This window comes from Eptesicus fuscus, chromosome 8, assembly GCF_027574615.1.
Source record: "Eptesicus fuscus isolate TK198812 chromosome 8, DD_ASM_mEF_20220401, whole genome shotgun sequence".
Classification (NCBI taxonomy): Eukaryota; Metazoa; Chordata; class Mammalia; order Chiroptera; family Vespertilionidae; genus Eptesicus; species Eptesicus fuscus.
This window is the reverse complement of record NC_072480.1, coordinates 61,540,023-61,563,523: the sequence shown is the minus strand read 5'-3', so window position 1 is coordinate 61,563,523 and position 23,501 is coordinate 61,540,023. Positions and strand designations below refer to the sequence as shown.

Sequence of the window (23,501 nt, the reverse complement as noted above, 5' to 3'; positions counted from 1 at the left end):
ATGAATTGACTTAACTGTTGTGACGTAAATATTTCCAAGTCATTTTGCCTATGATTTACATAACTATGATTTCACTCCATAATAGGACAAGTCTTCTCCTCTGTATCCTCTCCAATGCCTGGTAATTGAATCAGTCAATCTAGCTAGCTAGCTAACTAGCAACAGAAAGAAAAGATTTCAAAATAAAATTAGGTATTTTTATATCTCTCTTGTCAACCAGTCAATTACAACATTGTTTAAATAGTATATAAAGAAATTGGCTGCTTCATGTTTTGCTTGGTTAATTACAATTCTACAACCCTTCCCGTCTCTCCCTCCTCTTCCTATATTCATGACCTCCTATAGCTTAGAACCATTTGTCTTAAAGACTTGGCCCCACTCCAGTCTCTGGAACCAATCCACAATCCTGACAATGGATGTGAGGGCACTGATCCTGGACCTAGTCTCAACCTAACTTTGGACCTGTACTCTAAAAACTGGTTTCTATACTGTGTCAGAAGTCACTTTTTACCATTTTATGCTTCTGTTTAACTAGATTCTTTGTCCTATATTTGAGTTTAATTCTTGGTAACTGTTTTAAGGATATCCAGGATTTGTTTTAATCATGTATGTTAAGTAGATATGTGAATGACTATCAAAGGTTTTTTATATTCACAGATTCCTAGAAATAGGAGGCACAGCATACCCCACCCATGTGCTACCTGGGGAAGCACCAGGGTCATTCAGGAAGTAGAGGAAACTGGGGGAAAATGTGGGCAAGAGCCTTCATTACGGTTTCCAAAGGAAGGAGCAAGCGAGTCAGGGAAAGCAGTTTTAGGGTTGGCTAATTTGAATAATTTCAGTGGGCTCTGGGTTCTCCTAAATTGTCTGGTTCCTGGCCATAGTAGGGCATGGGCAATAGTGATTAAGGCATGGACAATAGTGGCATCAAGAGCATGATAAAGGAAGTGGCTGCGGGTATGCATTCTAAATTGGTTATGAAAGGCATGTTCATTTACTATCTCTAGAAATGAGCTAACCCTGTGAGGGGCAATCCCTCCAGGGTCAGCAAAACCCAAGATATCAAAGCATGAAATACAAAAACTAGAAAATAAGGTTATTATAGTAACTCACATAGGTTTGACCTTTGTCCTGCCTTGCTTCTGCCTGTTGTCTTACTAGCAGCTCAAATAGCTTTCAAATACACACAACATCAGCACAGCCTAGGTATTAAGAGATATGGTTCTGAAGTCATATCTTGGTGAAAATACCTAACTGCTCCACCAATGAGTAGTTCTGCACCATGGGTAAATCACTTAACAGCCCTGAACTTCATTCTCTCTTCTGTATAATGGAGATGATAATAATACCTACTTAATGCAGGTTCTTAGATACATAAGGTACTTTGCCCAGAGCCGAGTAAACAATCAAAATGTATCAGCAATAATGACTATTTCTATTCCCTCTGATTTCCTTGAAATTGTATGTGATTGATATATAGTAGATATTCAAGAAATATATGTTAAAGTTGACTGAACCAACAAAGGGATGAATAAAAAAAAGAATAAATGAGTAATTCCAATTCTTTGACCAATCAAAGAAATGCCAGACTTTTAATAAAAGTAAATTAGTATAACTGACAGGCTAGAACTTAGGAGTTGAGGTCTGGATTTAAAATCTATCTTTATAGTTTAATCCTATGTGCCTCTCTAAAACAGGATGGAAATACTATTGGTAGCCTCTCCAACATACACTCCTCCAGCCCCCCACCCCCGTTTCCCTTTCTGAGAGAACTTCTATTTTGTTCTGCTGTCCACTTGGAACTCAAGGAAGTGTAACCCTACCCTCATCTTAAAGAACAAATCCTAGAGTCCCATACCCATTGCCAGTGATTGGCTTAGGAATGAGAATGTGACCCTTTCTGGCCTAGTGGTCCATTTAGGCAGGAAATTCTGCAGCCAATTGAACAATTGTAGCCTTCTTGCAGCCATAAAAGAAGTCACCTATGGCCTAAGTCAGCAAGTTCAAGATGGCAGAGTGAAGATATGGAAAATACCTGGGTCCTTCATAAAATAACAATAGCTAATATTTAATAAGTGCTTACTATGCCTCAGATATTCTTCCAAATGTTTGTGTGCATTAACTCAGAAGACCCTCATCACTAATACCAGGTAAATGTTTCATCACTGTTACAGATTGAGAAACGGAACCCTGAAAAGTCATGCAATTTGTGCAAAGTTACAAGGCAGAAAGTGACAGAGTCAGGATTTAAAACCACAGTTGGGCTTCAGAACTTATAGTCTTTGCTCTCTGCTTCACTGGATCTGAAAGAATCAACCAATTCTCTCTGGGCTTGTTATGAGATATGAAATGTCTTATTATTAAGCCAATTTGAATTTGAATTTTTGTTAAATGCAGCTGATGGCATCCTACACGAATTATTCATGTGTAAAATGGGGATACTTCTACATTGCCTCATAGGATTGCTGTTAACATAAAGAGTTCAATAAATGATAATGCCCCCTATCTTCTGGATCACATCATACTGACAGTCATCACACATCTCATAGAGTACTAAAGTTCATCCAAGACTCCGCCTCAGCCCAAGACTTTTAGGTCTTCACCCACGCAAATGTGTATATCCTCTTGGAAGTGACCAGGCATGCCTCACAAATGAAAACCAGCTCATTATTCAGCAAAATTATTCTCTGATAGAATTCTATTGTAATAGTAGAGGCCCGGTGCATGAAATTCGTGCATGGGGGAGGGGGTGTGCCTCAGCCGAGCCTGCACCCTCTCCAATCTGGGACCCCTTGAGGGATGTCCGACTGCCTGGGCAGTCGGACATCCCTCTCACAATCCAAGACTGCTGGCTCCCAACCGCTCACCTGCCTCTGCCTGATAGCCCCTAACCGCTTCTGCCTGCCAGCCTGATCACCCCCTAATCACTCACCTGCCAGCCTGATCAATGCCTACCTGCTCCCCGGCCAGCCCAATTGCCCCTAACTGCCCTCCCCTGCCAGTCTGGTAACCCCTAACTGTCCTCCCCTGCAGGTCTGGTCACCCCCAACTTCCCTCCCCTGCTGGCCCGGCCACCTCTAACTGCTCTCCCCTGCTGGCCTGGTCACCGCTAACTGCTCTCCCCTGCAGGCCCCCCCCCCCCCCCTTGCAGCCCTGGTCTCCCCCAACTGCCTTCCCTTGCAGCCCTGGTCTCCTCCAACTGCCCTCCCCTACAGGTCTGGGTCCCCTCCCCACAACTGTCCTCCCCTCCAGGCCTGGTCACCCCCAACTGCCCTCCCCTGCTGGCCTGGTCTCCCCCAACTGCCCTCCTCTGCCAGCCCAGTCATCCCTAATTGCCCTCCCTGCTGGCCTGATTGCCCACAACTGCCCTCCCCTGGTGGCCTGGTCCCCCCCTACTGCCCTCCCTTGCTGGTCTGGTCTCCCCCGACTGCTCTCCCCTGTAGGCCATCTTGTGGCGGCCATCTTGTGTCCACATGGGGGCAGCCATCTTTGACCACATGGGGCAGACATCTTGTGTCTTGGGGTGACGATCAATTTGAATATTACTCTTTTATTAGACAGGATAAACTAGATTCTGGAAGGTTTTTTTTCTAAAGTAACTTCTTGATTTCGTTGTAAGTAAATGCAAAACCAAATATGTGCTGAATAGCACAGTGGAGTAGCACATCCTAAATCAGCTTAAATAAAGAAGAGTTACATTCTTAGCTCACTTTCAGGACATATTAACCAGGTAGCTATAATTTATAGCTGTCAAATGAAAATAATGAATAAAGTTCTGAATATAAAACTAAAAACATCAATTTTAGGATAACTTCCTCAAAAAGGTAAAGCAATGGAAAAAAGGAACTTTTATACCTTGATCTGTGCCATATCCCTGGTAAAAAAAAGTTTTCTGATGGTCTAAGGAAAAGAAGTATGCATTTTTAATTTAAATCTTTATTGGTGAGAGTATTATAGATGTCCTTCTTTTTCCCCCTTAATTGCCCCCCTCCAACCAAATCCCATCCCACCTCAGGCCTTTACCACCCTATTGTCTATGTCCATGGGTAATGCATAGGCTATATAATAAAAGGGTAACATGCAAATTGACCCTAAAAGTGGAACGATCAGAACGACTGCTGGACCAGTCACTATGAGGCACACTGACCACCTCTCGGTTCCTTTCCCCAGCCAGCAGGCTCTGATCACCTACTGATGAACAAGGAACTGGGGGTGGGTGGCGGGGGATGTGGGTGGTGCCAGGCCAAGGCCCCCGCCCCGCCAGTCACCCCACACACAGAGGGCAACCCATGGCAGGGGCGGGGCTGGTGAGCAGGCAGTAACAGCCGACCTCTTAGTCCCTTCCCCCGGCCGTCAGGCACTGATCACCATATAGCAAAAGGGGAACCAGGGGTGCGTGGCGGCAGGTTTTGGGGCTGGCTGTGGGTAGCCGGGAAGGATGGCCCTGATCGCAGACCAGGCCTAGAAACTGTACCCGTGCACAAAATTTGTGTGCTGAGCCTCTCATCTATAATAAAAGCGTAATAGGCCCAGGTCACCCTCTGCACGGCAATCAATCATAGAGCCCCAGCCGGTTGGGCAGGGCCTTCCTCTGCTGGGCGATCAATCACGGAGTCCCATGATCAATCACCCCAAAGAGGAAGGCCCAGGCCACCCAGCGGGCAGTGTGGGTGGGTGGGGCCTCCCTCTGCAGGGTGATCAATCTGGGGGCCCTGTGATCGATCACTCCACAGAGGGAGGCCATGCCACTGGCCAGCGATGCTGTGGTGGGTATGTGGGGCAGACCAGCGATCACCCCACAGAAGGAGGCCAAGGCCAGCCAAGTGATCGAACCCCATGCCTGTCGCCCATAGAGGGAGGTGACCGGTAGAGGGGACAGGGGGCAGTGCTGCACAGATGGCAAGCAGTGGCAGCGGCAGGGGCTGGGTCAGCTGCCAGCAGCCGGGGGAAGGAAAGCCCTGATAGGCCCTGATCACCGGCCAGGCCTAGGGACCCTAACCAAGGGGTCCGGATTGCAGGAGGGCTCAGGCTGGGCTGAGGGACAACCCTCCCCCCCCATGCACGAATTTCATGCACCAGGCCTCTAGTATGCATATAAAATCTTTGATTAGTCTCTTCCCACCTCCCATCCCCACTTACCTCTGAGATTCTTCAGTCTGTTCTGTGTTTCCATGCCTCTAGTTCTTATTTTATTCATCAGTTTATTTTATTGATTAGATTCCTTGTTCATTTATTGATTTTTAGATTCAATTGTTAATAGATATGTATTTATTGCCATTTTATTGTTCATATTTTTATATTATTATTATTATTATTATTATTATTATTATTAAAGACCCTTTAACATTTCATGTAATACAGTTTGGTGGTGATGAACTCCTTTAGCTTTTTATTGTCTAGAAGCCCTTTATCTGACTATCTGACCTTCAATTCTAAATGATAGCTTTTACGTAGAAACAAAGACAGAGAAGCAGCCAAAACAGGTCCTTGCTTTTCATCACTTTGAATATTTCTTGCCACCCCCTTCTGGCTTGCAAAGTTTCTGTTAAGAAATCAGCTGACAGTCATATGGGTGCTCCCTTATAAGTAACTAACTACTTTTCTCTTGCTGCTTTTAAGATTCTGTCTTTGTCTTTAACCTCTGGCATTTTAATTATGATGGGTCTGAGTGTGGACTTCTTTGGGTTCATCTTGTTTGGGACTCTGTGCTTCCTGGACTTGTATATCTATTTCTTTCACCAAATAAGGGAAGTTTTACCATCATTTTTTCAAATAAGTTTTCAATTTCTTGCTCTCTCTCTTCACTTTCTGGCACCCCCATAATGCAAATATTGGTACACTTGAAGTTGTCCCAGAGGCTCCTTACACTATCTTCATATTTTGGATTCTTTTTTGCTTTTTGCTATTCTGATTGGGTGTCGTTTGCTCCCTCATATTCCATATTGCTGATTTGATTCTCAACATCTTCTATTCTACTGTTGATTCAGTATAAATTATTCTTCATTTCAATTAGTGTATCCTTCATTCCACTAAGTTCCTTGAAGTTCTCATTAAATTCCTTGAGCATCCTTATAACCATAGTTTTGAACTCTGTACCTGGTAGTTTACTTGCTTCCATTTCATTTACTTCTTTTTCTGGAGATTTCTTCTGTTCTTTCATTTGTGACATGTTTCTTTGTCTCTACATTTTGGCTGCTTCTCCGTCTTTATTTCTATGTATTAAATAGAGCTGCTATGTCTCCAGGAATTAGTAGGTGTCCTGTAGGGCCCAGTGGCTCAGCCTCCCCAGTCACCTGAGCCGGGAAATATAGGTTCACCCTTGTGTGGGCTGTGTGCATTGTCCTATTGTACCTTGATTGCCTTGATTGCTGTTGGGGTCACTGGGAGAGATTGACCCTTGGACCAATCGGTTGTGAGGATCAGCTGCGACAACAGTGGAAAAGCTGCTATGCAGGAGACTGCCCTACAGAGCAGGACTTGCTTCAGTGATACTTTGGTGCTCACCAAGTCCATCCCTTGAGTGTGTCACTCATGGATGTGGTAGGGTTTTAATCTGGCATGGTCTGAAGCTGACCATCAGGTGCACTTGCTCTGGGGCCTCCTGGGAGGTGCAAAGTTAGCTAATGCTTGTGCCCTGCCTGGAGCCACCTGGCTTGAACTACAGTGCAATCTGAAGATGGCTGCTATTTGTGTTGGGTTTGGAGGTGCCCAGGAGAGGCCAAGCTGTGTACCAAGGCAGTTGCTGCTAGTGCTGGGCCTGAGGCCACTTATCAAGAAGTATGGGGCATTCTGAGGCCAGCTCCTGCTTGTTTGAGAGGTTTTTAGAAAAGTCTGAAGCCTGAGTCAGGACAGACCATTCATATGAAAAGGGCACTGCAAACAGCCTGCAAGTTGGGGGGAGGGGGTCACCAAGAAGAACATTGTAAGCCAGGTTGATGGAGACTCAGATATGGTGACTGCCTGTTGGCACTGTGGCAGAGAGGTCTCAGCAAAAGAGCCCTTTTTTTCTGGGAGAAAGCTTCCCTGCCAGCTCTTGCCCTGATGCCAGACAATTTAGTTGCTCCCTGTATGTTCCTATATTCTTTCAAGCTGTTGCCCCATCACTGGATCTCAGAGGGAGGGAGTCCAAGTAAGTCCATGTGTAGGCCCTTTAAGAGGAACTGCCTGGGACTCCAGCAGTCTCCTTGTAATTCAACCACAAACCCTGCTAGTTTTCACAGCCCAAATTATGAGGACTTCTTTTCCTGTCACCAGAACCCTGGGCTGACGGGTATGGTGTGAGGCTGGGACCCCTTGCTCCTCATGGAGGACCTGTGTAACTGAGGTATCCCTCCTGATTTAAAAAAAAAAAAAAAGCCACACGGAGGTGTCAGATCAGCCAATTCTGAGCCTCCATCTCAGTTTCAATGTGGTTTCTTCTTTAATTCTCTAGTTGTAAGGCAGAATTCAGACAGATTTCACATGGTTCTGAATGCTGGTTGTTTTGTTGGCTTAGTTGTTATTTTGATGTGGATGTGAGTAGAGGGAAGAACCATGTTTAATCTATGCCACCATCTTGACCCTCCGTGACATATGCCTTTTGATAAGCCTTTTATGATCTATTACATCCTGTTTTAAAAGAGACTGGTCATTACACTAACAAATTGAGCTGAATGTGTATTTTGCATATCTTTCAACGCATCTTTGTCACTTCCAATTTTTGAAACTCTATAAAAATTATATATTCATTGCATTTTCCAAAATCCAACTTTCCTTCCTTTTCCATTTTATTTCAAAAGTCTTCTCACTACCAATGTAAATTTAAAATTGTATAGTACTTTATGCTTTCTAAGTGCCCTCATAGTCATTTCCTTAAACCACAATAACTGTAAAAAAGGAAATAGGACAAATATTCTTATCCAAACTGTCCAATAAATTAGTGAATTTATTTATGGTACCTTTTTTTCATAGTCCCTATTCTAGGAACTGAAAATACAGAAGGAAACAAAACAGTCACATCTTCAGGAAACTTAAATTTTGGCAAGAAAGCCACACAATAAATAAGTAAACAAGTCAATGAGGAAGCCTAGATTCAAATACTGTGGTTGTTGATCACAAATTTAAAGCTCTTTTTAAGATACCAAGTTGCTTCTCTGGTCCAAATTAGCTGATTCAATAGATCTCTTTGCCATGAATTTAGGCAGTTTGATTTATTGAACTCAGATCTCTTTGCGTTTCCAAAAGGTCTCAGATATTTCCCACTCCTCTGAAGTAATTGAGTGGACAACTGCCAAAACAGCATTAGTAAAAAATACATTCAGAGCATTATTACAGATAGTTAGGAATGACCATCCCCAATTCCCCCAATAAAAGAGAATTTTTGGATTTAAAATTTACCTTGAAAAAGGAAACATATACATACCTGGAAAAATAAATACACATAAAATTTTAAAATACAAATTAATATCTTGCAAGAATCAATGCATTTAGTTACCAGCAGTTGTCTGGTTACACGATGTTTCTATACAGCATTTCAAATGACTCCCCTTTGCCTGCTTCCCATCTCACAGCACTCACTAGTAAGTTAACTTGTCCATGTATCATTAGTAATTCATGACTTATTTGTGAAAGTGCAGGGACAGCACTACTACAGACCTAATACAATGAATATCTTATTAGGAAGAAATTAACAAATGAATTGTTGCCAATCAATAGGTGCTGAAAAGAAAATTACAATGATAGTAAAGCCTAAATAATTTATACACAATATTGATTTTTTCATTACATTAATTATTCTTTATAGCACACATAAGGAACTTGGAGAATAAAACTTTCCAAGCAAAAAAAATTTATCTTCAGTGGTGTTGTAGGCTTAAGTCTGAATTTAAAAGGCAAATAATAGGGCCATGATAGTTGACAAATATTTTTAGATTAAAAATGTATCAGAAACGTATTTGCAAATGTTATCACTGATAAAGGTTTAATCTCCAACATCTACAGGCAACTTATACAACTCAATAAAATGAAGATAAATGATCCAATAAAAAAATGGGCAACGGACCTAAATAGAATCTTTTTGAAAGACAGAAGGAAGGCCAAGAGACACATGAAAACATGCTCCAAGTCACTAATTATCCAAGAGATGCAAAGCAAAATGACAATGTGGTACCATCTTACACCAGTCAGAATGGCTATCGTCAACAAATCAACAAACGACAAGTGTTGGCAAGGATGCGGAGAAAAAGGAACCCTCGTGCACTGCTGGTGGGATTGCAGACTGGTGCAGACACTGTGGAGAACAGTATGGAGTTTCCTCATAAAACTAAAAATGGAACTCCCATTTGACTCAGTAATCCCACTCCTAGGAATATATCCTAAGAAACTAGAAACACCAATCAGAAAGGATATATGCACCCCTATGTTCATAGCAGCACAATTCACCATAGCTAAGATTTGGAAACAGCCTAGGTGCCCGTCAGCAGATGACTGGATCAGAAAACTGTGGTACATCTACACAATGGAATACTATGCTGTCATAAAAAAGAAGGGGTTCTTACCATTTGCAGCAACCTGGATGGAACTGGAGAACATTATGCTAAGTGAAATAAGCCAGTCAATGAAAGAAAAATACCACATGATCTCACTCATTTGTGGATAATAAAGAACATTATAAACTGATGAACAAAAAGATAGATACAGAGGCAGTAAAGCATCAAACAGATTGTCAAATTACAGCAGGAAGATTAGGGAGAGGTGGGGGAGATAAAAGATCAACCAAAGATAAGGACTTGTATGCATGCACATAAGCATAACCAATGGACGTAAAACACTGGGGGGTGAGGGCATGTATGGGAGTGGGGTGGGAGGGGCAATGGTAAGATATGTACACATATAATACCTTAACTTAAAAAATGGAAAAAAATACATCAGAAAATAAATTTGACACCTCCAGAATACCTAAGTTCCTTCATGTTGTCCAATGATTTTATACACAAAATGTTTGCTATTTATCAATAGGCCTGTTGATTGGAATGTTTGTTAATGGGAATATTAGAATTAAAACTGTCTGTTAACCCACCTCTTTCATTGCATATACAAAAGGCACAATGACAAACTCAATAAAGCTCTGTGGGAAAGAAAACCTTCTCTGACACCTCTCCCAGATTCTTTAAGTGAACTGGACTTAAATCCAGTTGAATGGAGTACAGGTTCCTTAGAGCTAATAATTTTCACAGCCAGCAGAAAACAATTCCTGATGCAATTTTACCATGGCAAGTAACTTTCATAGAGGCAAGGACATGAAGGTGATCCTCGGGTTTACAGCACATGGCTGACTCTAGCCATGTCACAAAAAGAGAGGATTGTGTGCAAAGGCTTTAGGGGGGTGGAGTGGGGGGGAAGGGAGCAGGGATGGGGAAGACAGCTGAAAGTTTGTATGCTCTTCATGGGTGATGGTCCCAGCAAGTCGAATCCCCTCTGATGCCTGGGAGAAATGAACTTAACACATATGTACCAATCCCAACAGGTGTACTTGGTATGGATGATGCACCGAATATTGTTTTGTCATCTACAAATACATATGTTGAATTGTTTTGCTCATGGCATTTTGACTCTTTGAATTAAAGCAGTTATTGATAGTCCTTGTATCAAGTTCCCTGTGCTAAGCCTCTTCAGATATCAACTTTATTTAACTACTGGAAGCCCAATGCACAAAAATTCTTGCAAGAGTAGGCCTTCCTTCCCCCGCTGCCGCCGGCACCCGGGACCAGGGCTGGCTTCCCTCGGGCCTCAGCTTCATCAGGAAGGACATCCAAAAGACATCCAGTCTAATTAGCATATTATCCTTTTATTATTATAGATTTTTCAGTATCTAATGTTACAAGATTCCAGATTCATAATGCTTTACACTGAAAGTTGCTTGTATGCATACTTTCAAGCATCTGTTATCTCCCCTATACTAAATATGGAAATAGTGTTTCAAAAGTCATTTAAACTAAAAGTATTAGAATTGTTTCAAATGTAGTATGCCTTTTCTTTCTCACCTTTTACCTTCAGAGACTTAAAACTGCAAACCTATTACTCTTAATTTTCTAAATATTCTTGGAATAAAATCCAGCTACAGAAAGCATCTTATTTTCTAAATACGCTTTTCCAAACTACAGCCAGTTTTGCAAACTATTTTGTCATGCTTTAACTAATACTGTTATATAATTTCAAATTCATAAAATACTATACACAGATGTAATATAAAATGTGTACTGTATACTATGCATCATAATACAGCTCTAACTGCCCAAATCTGTCACTATTACCAGCTGACTCTGGGGTACTTACATGACAAACCACCCAAATTTAGCATTATTTTTATTACTCAGCAAAAAGTCCCTTGTCAGTGGTGGCTGCTCCTGAGCTGAGTGTCCTGTTGCATTCACCTTTCTTTAGGTGGAGACTTAATAGTCCATACAGAAAACATGTGGTACAGATATTAAAAGAAAGGGTATGTCTTATTTGTAGAACTGAATGAGGCATCCATAAATGAATTAGAAGAAATTTCAAACTATTTTAAGGCACAGTGCTAGTTATTCTCCATTTCCGTCCTCCATTTTCCATCTTTCTCTGCCTTGTTGTTGGCATGGAATGTATCAAGTAGCTCTCTTGCCCTTTAGTTTCCAGATGGATTCAGCCAATGGAAGACAGTAGGAAGAGATGGATGGATAGGAGGTGAAAGTGTCAAGAAAGTCCCTCCCCTAACCCTTCCTCTGGGCCTCAGCTCTATATTTCCGGCAGTAGCTGCTTTCTACAAACAGCTCCTATGGGGAAGCCCTTCCTACCATGGAGACTGTAGCTCCTGTCAGGCTCCAGCAGACAGTGGATGCTGACAACATGGTTCTCTCCCTCTGTCTCTTAAGCCCAGGGAGGTTAACTGTCTCCCTTTATTCCTAGTTGTGAAATATCTCAGGTCCAATGTTTGTGCCTTTACCCCATCCATACCTCTGTAACTAGTCCCTTTGCAATACCTGATTGTGCCTCTGTTTATTGTCAAGATGCTGACTAATACATAGCAACCTGATACTGAAAAAGAATGTATAAGTAAATAAAAGAGCATTAGCAGCATTTAAATACACCAGTCCTCTGAGTCATATAGCCTCCTAGATAGTTGATTACTTCCCATAAATGTACTAATGAGACAAACACTGCACACAAGATAAATTTCTGACCTCTACTTTCATTATTACCTTCTTTCTGATTCAGTTCTTTTAGGATTTCATTCTTCACCTTGACTACTTTTGTCCTTCTTCTCTCCCTCCTCTGTAGCATCCTTCTAATTTACACTCCGCATTCACTGTCTGTTCTCTCTTCCATGGTATGTCACCTTGTTTTTTACTGTACTACACTGATCTTACCTTGAAATTTACACACACATGTTAAGTTACTGCATATCTATCTGTAAAGTCATGTTTACTCATCTTTCTAGGTCTATGTTTTCATTTTTGAAGTAAACATATAAAATTCTACAAATTCCTAATTAAGGCACACAAAATATGGAAACTATCATCCAGGTTTACAGTCAGACATCCATAACCTTGAATTCTGTGGGAGAGATACTCTGTAAAATCTAACAAATAAATACGGAGGACATCAAGGTGGTTAGCATTTCTACCCTCTTATGTTTATAAAGAAACTAGAGGGCACAAGCAACCATGAACATACAGTGTTAAATGCAAGATTCTGACAACAAATGACACAATACTTAGCAATAAAAGCATGGTAAGATATTAATCATAGCAATGAACTACAAATATTTATGTGCCCACAGGCAACCAATTCAATTTCACTGCAGGATTGCTTCACTTATTAATTTAATTGTATGTGTTTTTAAACATTTTTGTTACTGTTTCATTAATTTTCCATAAGGGAAAATATAACGATATGCTGAATAAAAGAAAGACAACAAGCTTCCATTCAATAATATTCATTAAGTGCCCATTGAGTATTCATGGTATCTTAAGAATTAACATTTACTTTTATCATTCATGGTTTTAAAAGTTTAAAAATTCATTTCTGCATCATTCAGGATGAAAAATTCCAGATTCAAAAAGGATAGTACAGGTTTATCTATCATTTTATTTTTACACAAAACAGCATGAGCATATATAAGATTAGTCCAATGAGAAAATAATAGCTAACTCTTCTATGTGTCAGGTTCTTGGCATTCAACATGAAATAGTACTATTCCTCCCATTTTGCAGAGAAGGAAACTGAAGTATGAAGCAGGGAACTGACTTGTTCAGAGTTCAATGACAGTAAGTGGTTGAGCCAGATTAAACTCTAGCTAGTTTGACTTTACAGTCATGCTCTTAAACATTACCCTAATTAGATTCACAAATGGAGCATCACTACAATTTTCCGTCATTTTCAGTGGTTGATAAATTTGTCATTGATTTCTTCCAATTTCTCGTAAGGACTTTTTTCCTAACTCAGGGTCTCTCCCATTGCTCTCCAATATCACAATCTCTAGCCACAACGACCTCGACAATCTAATTTAGACCAATAGTGATCCACAGTCTACATTTATACTTCTTCATCCTCCCATCCTACTTCAAAGTTCCCATGCTCTCCGTTCAGGCTATTTTTTCCAAAGTGAAAATGAATGATGAGATTAGCCTTCCCAAGAGGCAAGTCTACAAACTTCTGATTTGTAACAACATTTTCAAATGATCCAACAAGCCCTGGTATCTATGCTTACTTTTACTCCTGTTCTAGAGAATCGGGAGAGTTGATATCTTGTTAATTATGGAAGGCAACTATAAAAGATTTGTACCTGAAATAAGAGTCATGATACAAAGCTTCTAATAATTCCATCTTTAAAACCACCATCTTGTCAAGTTATGCTGATGTTCTTACAAGGTAATCTAGAGCATCTTCTACATGTCAGTCTCTGTCCTGGGAACTTTACATATGTTTTACTGAGCAACTATATTTGATGGAGGAAGATATAAACCAATAACACTGTCTAAGTTAAATGTTTAGTAGACTTCCCAACAGATAGTTAAATTCTTAGCTATACTTAAAATAAAATTATTATCAGGCAATTATACATGATACAGAGAATATATACATGATATCCATAATTTAACAAACTCAAAAACAAGATAAATGATTACTACAAAATACTAATTTGGGTTCCCCATTTAATTGTTTTCATACTAAACCTATTTCTTGGCCCAATAATTAATTTATTTCATGACTCTTAAAATCACATTAGGATTTGCCAGTCTCAATTAAACCTGTTTAATTCATTATCAAGCATAAATAACTTTCAAATGACATAAGCCTCTGATTGTCCTTAGTCAAAATTAGATGATAATAATTAGCTTTGGGGAATAATAATATAAGAGTCTAAGATAAAGCAAATCTACATTGTTAGTGGTTAAATTTACCTACCTTCCAATTATCACATAAACATTCACATTTCTCTAAAATCAACCCTTTCAAAAATTCCAAGGTAACCAGCAAGAAAAAGGCAGAAAAATAAGCCACCTATTACATTTACCACCCCCACCCTTATTTCCACAATTCAAAAAACTAAATGGGTTTAATTCAACCTCCTTCTGATTTACAGCAAATATTGGTGGTTTGAACCAGAAGCAATACATTAAGAGAACATGTAAGTGGATATGGAATATAGACAGCACAATCTCCTATCTCCTTAGTTTCTACACCACACACAAATCTGACGGTGAAAATTAACTTTCTGTGCAGTTCAACATTTCTAATTAGAAGAGACATCAAAAAAGATTATGCTCTCAAAAGCAGTATGGGCCATAATATTCTAGATTGTCTTTGAAACAAAGCTCTGTGGCCTCCTTATATATTTTAGCCTGCTGTCTAAAAGAAAAGCAATAACTAGATGATGTTTCAAAGTGGTTATGGTTTTTTGTGGCAAGTTGTGTTATATTTTCTCATCTTACCTTTTTACACTTATTATTAAGCATACATACTAGTACACAGGGCCTATTTATTGCTCTTGGCCCTGAATATATAAAATAATCTATGCTATCAGACTGTGCTTGGCCAAAATTTCCTTGGTAGAAATATTGACAAATGCTTGAAAACTGTTTAGTTCATTTATAACCCTATTGGTTTGTTTGTTTGTTTGTTTGCTTTATTTTTGTTTTGTTTGCCTGGGACAGGAAAAGGGAGGAGGAAGATACCATTAGCTTAGAGCGCAAGCCTTAAAATAAAAGGCCATATGTTGGCCCCAGAAGGATTTCCTTTTACAACATCAGTAGTTAATTATCCATGTCTAAAGTTTTCACTGCTGTGGAGCACGCCACTTCACAAAAGAGTTCATTCTCATTTTAGACAGTTACAAATTGTATAAAGTTCTTTCTTACTCTGAGTTGAAATCCTTATCCCATCGCTCCTGTCTCACTTATGCTAGTTCTGTCCTTTGGAGAAATATTAAACAAGTCTCCTTCATCTTCCACATCTTCCTCCATTGAGCATTTAATGACAACTTTTATGTCTCTTTATTTTCCCCATCTCCTTATTAAATATTATCAGTTCCTTCGATTATTCCTCATATGACATGGTTCCCAGATGCTACAGATAAATAAGAGCTGTAGCTTGACTTAAAATTTATTCTGTATGCTCTGGCCAGTGTGGTTCAGTTGGTAGAAACATCATCCCATACACCAAATTCTCTCTCTCTCTCTCTCTCTCTCTCTCTCTCTCTCTCTCTCTCTCTCTCTCTCTCTCTCTCATGTGTCCTAAAGAGAATATAAAATGCAAAGAAGAGAACTGAAGTTTCATTTATGTACACCTATAATTGACACAATTGGAAGGAATGTCTAGAACAGTGGTTCTCAACCTTTCTAATGCCGTGACCCTTTAATACAGTTCCTCATGTTGTGGTGACCCCCAACCATAAAATCATTTTTGTTGCTACTTCATAACTGTAATTTTGCTACTGTTATGAATCGTAATGTGAATATCTGTGTTTTCCGATGGTCTTAGGCTCTACAGCAGCGGTTCTCAACCTGTGGGTCACGACCTACAGGTTGAGAACCGCTAGCAGGGTCGCCTAAGACCATCGGAAAACACAGATATTTACATTACGATTCATAACAGTAGCAAAATTACAGTTATGAAGTAGCAACAAAAATGATTTTATAGTTGGGGGTCACCACAACATGAGGAACTGTATTAAAGGGTCGCGGCATTAGAAAGGTTGAGAACCACTGGTCTAGAAGTTAAGAACCCAATGGTTCACCCAGGAGCCATGTCTATGCTATTCTTGTGATCACACACACACACACACACACACACATACACACACACACACACACACACACACACACACACACACTCACCTACATCAATCATGGGGTGGATCTGTGATACAAGGTCAACCTCATCTCCCTGGCTAATTGATTTGCTTCAAATGAACAGTCACAAGTTCCAACCTGGACTGTAAAGAATCATTCCCCAATATTGCAAGCTGAAACTCAGACAAGACCTGCTTCCCTCTCAGCTTGTGGAGGTATTAGATATGACAGCCATTTACCCATTTCGTAGAATAAGCCAATTGACAGAATGAGGTCTATATGCAAAAGAATGTGGGAGAAAGACTTCAAATCTCCAGTTCCAGTCATTCTTGAAACCCAGTTCCAGTCATTCTTGAAACCAACTCTACCCCTACCTTTCCTATTGCCTGGTTTAAGCCAATAATTCCCCCTGAATGAACCAAGTTTGCGTTATTGTTATACCATTTGCAGCACAGAGGGTCCTGTCTAATACAATATTCATACGGTTCAAACTACTCTAATAGGACCAACAGAATGCAGGTCATAAGAGAGAAAAATTGCCATTCCACCCTACAAAAGGTTTGGATGGAATCTCTTTCCAGCATTATTTAAGAATTAGAGTGATACTCACTTACCAAAGAAGATTAAGGTCTATTTTCCTTAAGAGCCTAAACTCAAAGGGCTGACATTGTTTGTCCAAAACTGTATTCCTAGAACTTCAGAGTGCCTGGCACATAGTAGGTGAATAAGACACTCTCCACTATACTTTTCATAGTAAACAGTAGGCAAAACATTAGATATAAGTTACTAAAATGAAGACATGAGTGCCCTGGAAAAAAACATATCATTTCACATCCTTAAGATTAGATTACCAACTCGCCATATAAATAGTAGACAAGAATATCTCTCCAGTCTTTTTTAGCCATAAAATGTTATGATTCTATCCATACTCAACAATGCTAAAAAAGAGTCTTCAAAAGACCTAGGTATGCTTAGGGGGAAAACATACTGTAACAAAGAAATATGTAATCGGAGAGAAAAAAGCAAAAGAATATAATGGGAAGCAATCATCAGTGATACAATAAAAGAGGTCTTCAGGTATGCCATCTTTCTATTAGTTTCCGATCTTGTTCTAACCAATTTTGGTGGTCAGAAATGCCCTTGGTGCTGGATCCAAACTACCAGCCACCAAGCCTTTCTTCTTCCTGGACCTTATGCATCTCCCTTTAGAGTTGGCTTCCCACCTCTCACTTCCTCTCAACATTCCAGACAGTGTTTCATCTCACCAACAGAAGATATACTCAATTATATTTTTTCCCATCTTGTCCCCTGCAATGGCTGATGCCCAAATGTCCATAATTTTCCATTTATTTCTGGTGTTTTGAACTTAGGATTCTGTCTCAATATAAAAAAATCATAAAATGGCATCTCTATAAATTCCTGGAGGCCATTTACACTAAGCAGCTCTAAGGAACTGACCTCATATACTTCTAGGGAAAATATTCTTATTATAGTTACAACTAATGTCTAAGTATTACTATATACTTGCATATTAAGAACTTTATACCAGCATATTATACTATGAATATAAGTTAAGCACTTTGAATGCATTTTCTCACTTAGTTTTCATAACACCTCTGTGATAGAAGTACTAATAGCTACCTATGTTAAAAGATGAAGAATCTGAGGCTCAGAAATAATAAATTATTTCTGGTTGTACAGCTAGTAAGCACAGGAACCATATCCATCTGAATCCAGAATCCTTGATCTGACCAATTACGTGACTCACAAAAGCACTGATCCCTATGGGAAATTGGGAATGGGGTGCCCAAGAGGGGTACCAAAAGCAAAGAGACTAGGAAACAAAAACCACCATGCTCTACTTCTCGATTTGGCTTTGAGTCAGCTCTATTTGAAGAAGAACCTTGTTCCCATTATGTAGCAATAGATTATCTGCCATTTTGCATTGTGGAAATGTACCCTCCATTATCCAGGCTAATCTAGTTGAGTGTAGAATGTCGTACACAGACATTCCAATGACAGACAACTAATTCAATCTTCTGTGTGAGGAAGATGCTACTGAACATCTCTTCAATTTTTTTCTCCATAGCTTTTGATGCAAGGCACCTCACATATTCCTTCCTACAGCATCTAGAGAAGAAAAGTAATTTAGAGTACCAGAAAAGGGAGAGAAAGAAAAAGAAGAAAGATTATAAGAAGTGCTCCCCCCAAAAAAAAATATACACAAAAATTAGAATTACAAAATAAGTGAATCAGTGCAGGGTGATTATCTGGTAACTTGAGTATCAGGAAGAAATGAATGTTTGTGGCCCATTGCTAAACAAAGAAAAGCACTGGACTGTGCATTAGAAACCATATGTTAAAATAGTCAAGGTGGAATTTTTCTACATCACAGAGGAGAGAGGTATTGAGTATTTCCTTTATAAGTGAGACCTTACTGCTATAATCTATGCTGAGTCTGTAGCAGCAGCATCATTTCACCATTAAGCAAAAATCCCATTATTTTTAGATTCCATAATCTCTAATTCCTCCAAAATCTTAAACCTATTCACTACGACTTACATACATCAGTAAAAAATAATGCTGATACCTACTGAAGGGCCATTAGACATTTCTATGTGATAATCAAAGTCTCTAGTTTGAGTGAAATGGAAGCTGGGAATCAGACTATCAAACTCTTTGGGGTCATTCAGGAATTAATACATAAAGGTCTAAGTCCAAAAAGTACAACTTTGGGTAAAACGCAGCAGAGATTCCCTCTCACTGAAATAATAGTTTTGTTTGTTAGGAAGTATAGAAGTAATAATTAATTGGGAAATTGTCTTAAACTAAAATAGAGGGGCAGGATCTAAAATACTACACAATTAGAAATATTTAAAAGTAAAATATCCATAAAATATACTAAGGTAGTCTAATGCCTTCATTCCAAGTCTAACTATTTTTTTATTCCCACCAATTTCCATTAAACAGGGAAAGGAGCAGGGAGGAGAGAAAGTATTTGAAAAACTGCCAGAGTAAAAAATCCCATAATGAAATTTTGCTCATTCTTGGAGAAATGAAGTAGAATTAGATGCTTCAGTGGTGGTGAATTCTAGAATCTGGGTAGCTGCCAGTAAATGAAGCTTTTCCATAATGTCAAATGCAAAAGCTATCTGATATCAACATATTGAGCTTGAGTTTTTAAATTCCTATTTCCTTACACCAAATTGTTTGAAACCTTTGAGATAAAAACTTCAATAAACTAGTGTTCCAAGCTTTTAATATTTCAGTCCCTTGAGCAAGCATGTCAGATTAATCTTCAAATTGCAATGGGCAGAAAGAACATTCAACCAAATTCTTAAACCCATGCCTCTCTCAAAGGATGTTAATGATGTAAGCAGTTTCATTGGCTATTAAGATGTCAAACTTTCCTAATTCTCAGCAGTATCACTATTTAAAGGGGGGAGGGGGGAGGCCAATCTATCCTGAAAGGAAGGGATTTTACTTATTATATATTTGTATCCACTTAGCATTTAGCACATTGCCAGGCACACGGTAGGCATTTAACAAATACTTTTTGAATGAGTTGATGGATTGGCCTGGGGGAAAGTGGAAATCTTGCTGAGAACAGCATTCAAAATCCTGGCATTGCTCAGCAACAAAAACCATTTCCAGAATTAGGGTTATCTAGGTAGGAGCAGGAATTTGAACATGTGTCTTCAAAGTGTCATCAAGAGGATTGTTTCCTGAGCTGGCGAGCAGCCACCTCAGAGCCACTTATAGAGGAATTAGACTCCTCTTCAGCCTCACCTGGCCTGGAAAACTCCTGCCCTGCCTCTCTACCCCCGACTCCTCTGTTTTTTTTATTGGGTTTGGGTTTCCACTCACATAAGTTAAGTACAAGATTCTACCCCGCGGATCTAACTCAGGCCTCCTCGCCATTCCAAGATTTTCCAAGCATTGCTCAGAGGGACGCCACACCGTGCTAGGCACGAGGAAGGAGACACACAAATGGCCTGGGACACATTTGAAGGTGAAAGGGGGAGAGGGAAGCAAAGAGGGTGAAGATGGGGAGGGGGGCCGGAGGGGGGGGGTAACTTCAAGACCAAGGAACCACCCAGAGGTTTCTTGTCCCCCTCCCAAAGCCTCTGCCCCCACCGCTGAGAGACGCCGGGGGGACCTACCAGCCCAGCCCGCCCAGACAGCGCCGGGCGGCCAGCGGTCGGGATTGGGGAGGGAAGGGCGGGGAGGTTGGCAGGAAGCCCGACGGGGCAGGGGGACGGTACCTGGTGTGGCTGTGGTTGCGGGGAAAGTCTTTTTTCTCCATGATGGCCGGCACACAGTTGGTGAGCTCCGTCCAGTCGGCGTGCAGCCCGCAGCTCCAGCCCGTGGAGAAGCGGGAAAAGAGCCAGGTCTCCTTCTTGCCGGGCCGGTGGCAGGTGCACTTCTTCTGGCCCGCTTTACAGCTGCACGGCTGCTCCAGCCGGATGTTCTTCACCAGGTGCCGGCCGAACGTGGTGCCCCCGGTCTTCTGGATGTGCAGGAACACGATCACGTCGCGCCCTTTGATGTTGAAGTCCACGAAGCGGGTCAGGTCCTTCAGGGTGAAGTTGAAGCGCGGCACGAACCGAGGCAGCGAGCCATTGTCGGGGGCCTCAGGGTCCGGCTCCTCTTCCTCCTCTCCCTCCTCCTCCTCCTCTCCCTCCTCTTCCTCCGGGTCCCCCGGCTCCTCGTCGTCGTCCTCGGGCGCCACGGCCCCCCGGAGCCCCTCGGGCGGCCCCCGAGGTGGCGGGGGCAGCTGAGGACGCCGCTCCGCATCTTCGAGTGGCACCTGCGTCCGGCGGGCGGGACCCGGGGCGGAGGGCTGGCCGGCCTCCCCCGCGCGGGGCTGCTCCCCGAAGTTGGCGCAGGAGCTGGTGCAGGAGGGGGACACGTACTGGTACATGATGACCACGAAGAGGAGAGTGAGCACGGGCGTCAGCAGCCACTTGTTGAACCTTTCATCCATGGTCCCGTCTCAGGCCGGCAGGCACAGCGGCGGCGGCAGCGGCGCGGACCGGCGTCCGCTCGGAAGTTTCGGGGACTCAGGGGCGCGGCTCCGAGCCCGCCTCTCCTCCTCCATGCCCCCGACGCCGAGGCGAGCGGCTGGCGGGCGGCCCCGCGGCACTCCGGCACTCGAGACGGACGGAGCCGGGCCTTCGGACCGAGCGGGTAGGCGGGCGCCGGCGAGTGCTGCGGCGGCGGCGGCGGCGGCGGCGGCGTGGGGCGCCCTGCGCTCCCGGGAGCGCCCGGCTCGGCCCGCTTCTTGCTCCCGCCGGGGCGCGGGGCGCGCTCTCAGGCGACTCGGGGCATCCCGCCGCCCGCGCTCGGGCACTCGGGCGCTCGGGCGCTCAGGCGCTGGGTAGAGCGGCTCCGGTCCTGGACCTGCCCCGGGCAGCCGGGCAGCCGGGCAGCGGCGGCCGCGAGCGCGGGGGCTGCATGAGGCTCGCCAGGGCGCGGGCCAAGGGCGAAGGCGCGGCCGGGCCCCGCCGCCGCGGCCGGCCGCGGGCACCGCGCTCTGCACGCGCGCGGGAGCCTCTGCCCTCCGATCGCGAGGCGCGGGAGCCGCGAGGGCGGACGGCGACCGCCGCAAGTTTGCAGAGGAGCCCCCTCCGCGGCTGCCGGCGAGGCGCCCGCCCGTGCAGAGCCGCCCCTCCGGGAGAGTAGTACCGCTGCTCCGGGTCGGTCCGCCCGGGCGCGGGCGCGCAGACACACTCGCACACCCTGGCTGGCACCGCCACAACCCGCCAGCCGGAGTGACAGGAGCCCTGCTACCCGCAGCAAAAACCTGCCCAAGGTACGGAGCATGCGCCGAAGCTCCCCCAGCCCCGGAGGAGTTTCCAGGGGAGGAGTCCGCTGCTCCGCGGGGCTCGAGGTGGCAGCTGGCGCCGGGAATCCCTTCTGCCTCGAGGGAGGAGAGATTTTGGGAGAAAGGCGAAGGCGGAGCCAGGAGAGGCCCCGGAGGAGAGCGTGGCTGCTCTCCGGAGCTGAATGTGGAGAGAAATCTGGCCGGCCTATCGACAAGAATAACACCTGCACACCGCTGGGTGGATTCTCCTCGACAGGACTCCACAAGAGTAGGCTGGTCCCTTGTCCGCAGAGGAAATTGCCTCCAGACAGCTTTTAATTTCTACCCAAAACATACTCATTGGTGCTCAAGTTTTTTTTCCCCTGTCCTTCCTTAACTACAAACTTGGTGTGTCCAACTCGACAACTTTATTCAGCCAGCATCCAGTCATGGTGAGACGCCATTGTCCATTGGGCGTCTACGGTGAATCACTCAGGCTCTGTGTTCATTTCTTCCAGCCCAGACAGCCCTTCCCACAACCAGGCGGTACTGACCGAGTAAGAGGCGCTTAGGAGTCACCTGCTAAAATTCATCCTACTAATAATACACATTGAGGTACTAAATATGCAAGACTCACCCCTTCCCCGCAATGTGGGCGATAAGACCTACACTTACCTGTATTTCTTAACATAAATTAGCTCTTAAAAAAAAAAAAAACTTTATTTTTTTTCAAACATCTAAATTTTGCACGTACCTGAGAACCAAATCTTTATATAATAACAATTTCTGTATTTCAGATAATGGATGTTTGTACCATCAATTGGAATAAATTCCTGGTCTTGTTTGATCCAAGTGGAGAGTGTCCGTGTGTTGAAGACCAAGACAGTGCAGTTTTATCCCCTGACCCATACTATCATGTCCCTCCTGGCTACCCGGCCTGCCCCAGTCAACCACACCTGGCATTCCATGCCTTCATATCAGCCACCTTTCCCACCTGGCCTCCTGATAGATCTATGAGGTACTTGTCTCTTCCTGAGACACTGTGCTGATCTCTTTCATTTGTTAGACTGTCCCCTTGGCAACCATCACTTAAGATCCAGATCTGTTTCAGGGACACGAAGGCTTGCCCATAGGAGGTTATTTTTCATTTTCTAGGCAGGTGGGGGTTCACCTTAACAAAGCTTCCCTCCTCTGCTTCCTCTCCTCTTTTCAACTCTATAAACAGCCACAACCAGTGCTTTTCCTGATACTGTATGACCTACATTAGTAAGAAAGGTGTGAGGTAAGATGAATCCGCTTCTTTAAAGCTTACTAGATTCTTTTCCTTTCATGTAAAGTTTAAAATCCTTTTAATGGCACCCCACGACTCTCCCAAGCAAGAAATT

At 42.8% G+C, this 23,501-nt stretch overlaps 2 protein-coding genes across 2 annotated transcripts in view; both read right to left on the bottom strand.

The window, feature by feature from the left end:
- Positions 1-21,297, bottom strand: part of HS6ST3 (heparan sulfate 6-O-sulfotransferase 3) — a 702,271-nt gene extending 680,974 nt beyond the window's left edge. Inside the window, exon 1 of the mRNA XM_008143992.3 lies at positions 20,576-21,297. Coding sequence (XP_008142214.2) covers positions 20,576-21,297 — 722 coding nt within the window. The remainder of the gene's footprint in view (positions 1-20,575) is intronic.
- Positions 21,298-21,306: 9 nt separating this feature from the next.
- LOC129149972 (translation initiation factor IF-2-like) overlaps positions 21,307-23,501 on the bottom strand; it is a 43,012-nt gene continuing 40,817 nt past the window's right edge. Inside the window, exon 2 of the mRNA XM_054719932.1 lies at positions 21,307-22,458. Coding sequence (XP_054575907.1) covers positions 21,307-22,458 — 1,152 coding nt within the window. The remainder of the gene's footprint in view (positions 22,459-23,501) is intronic.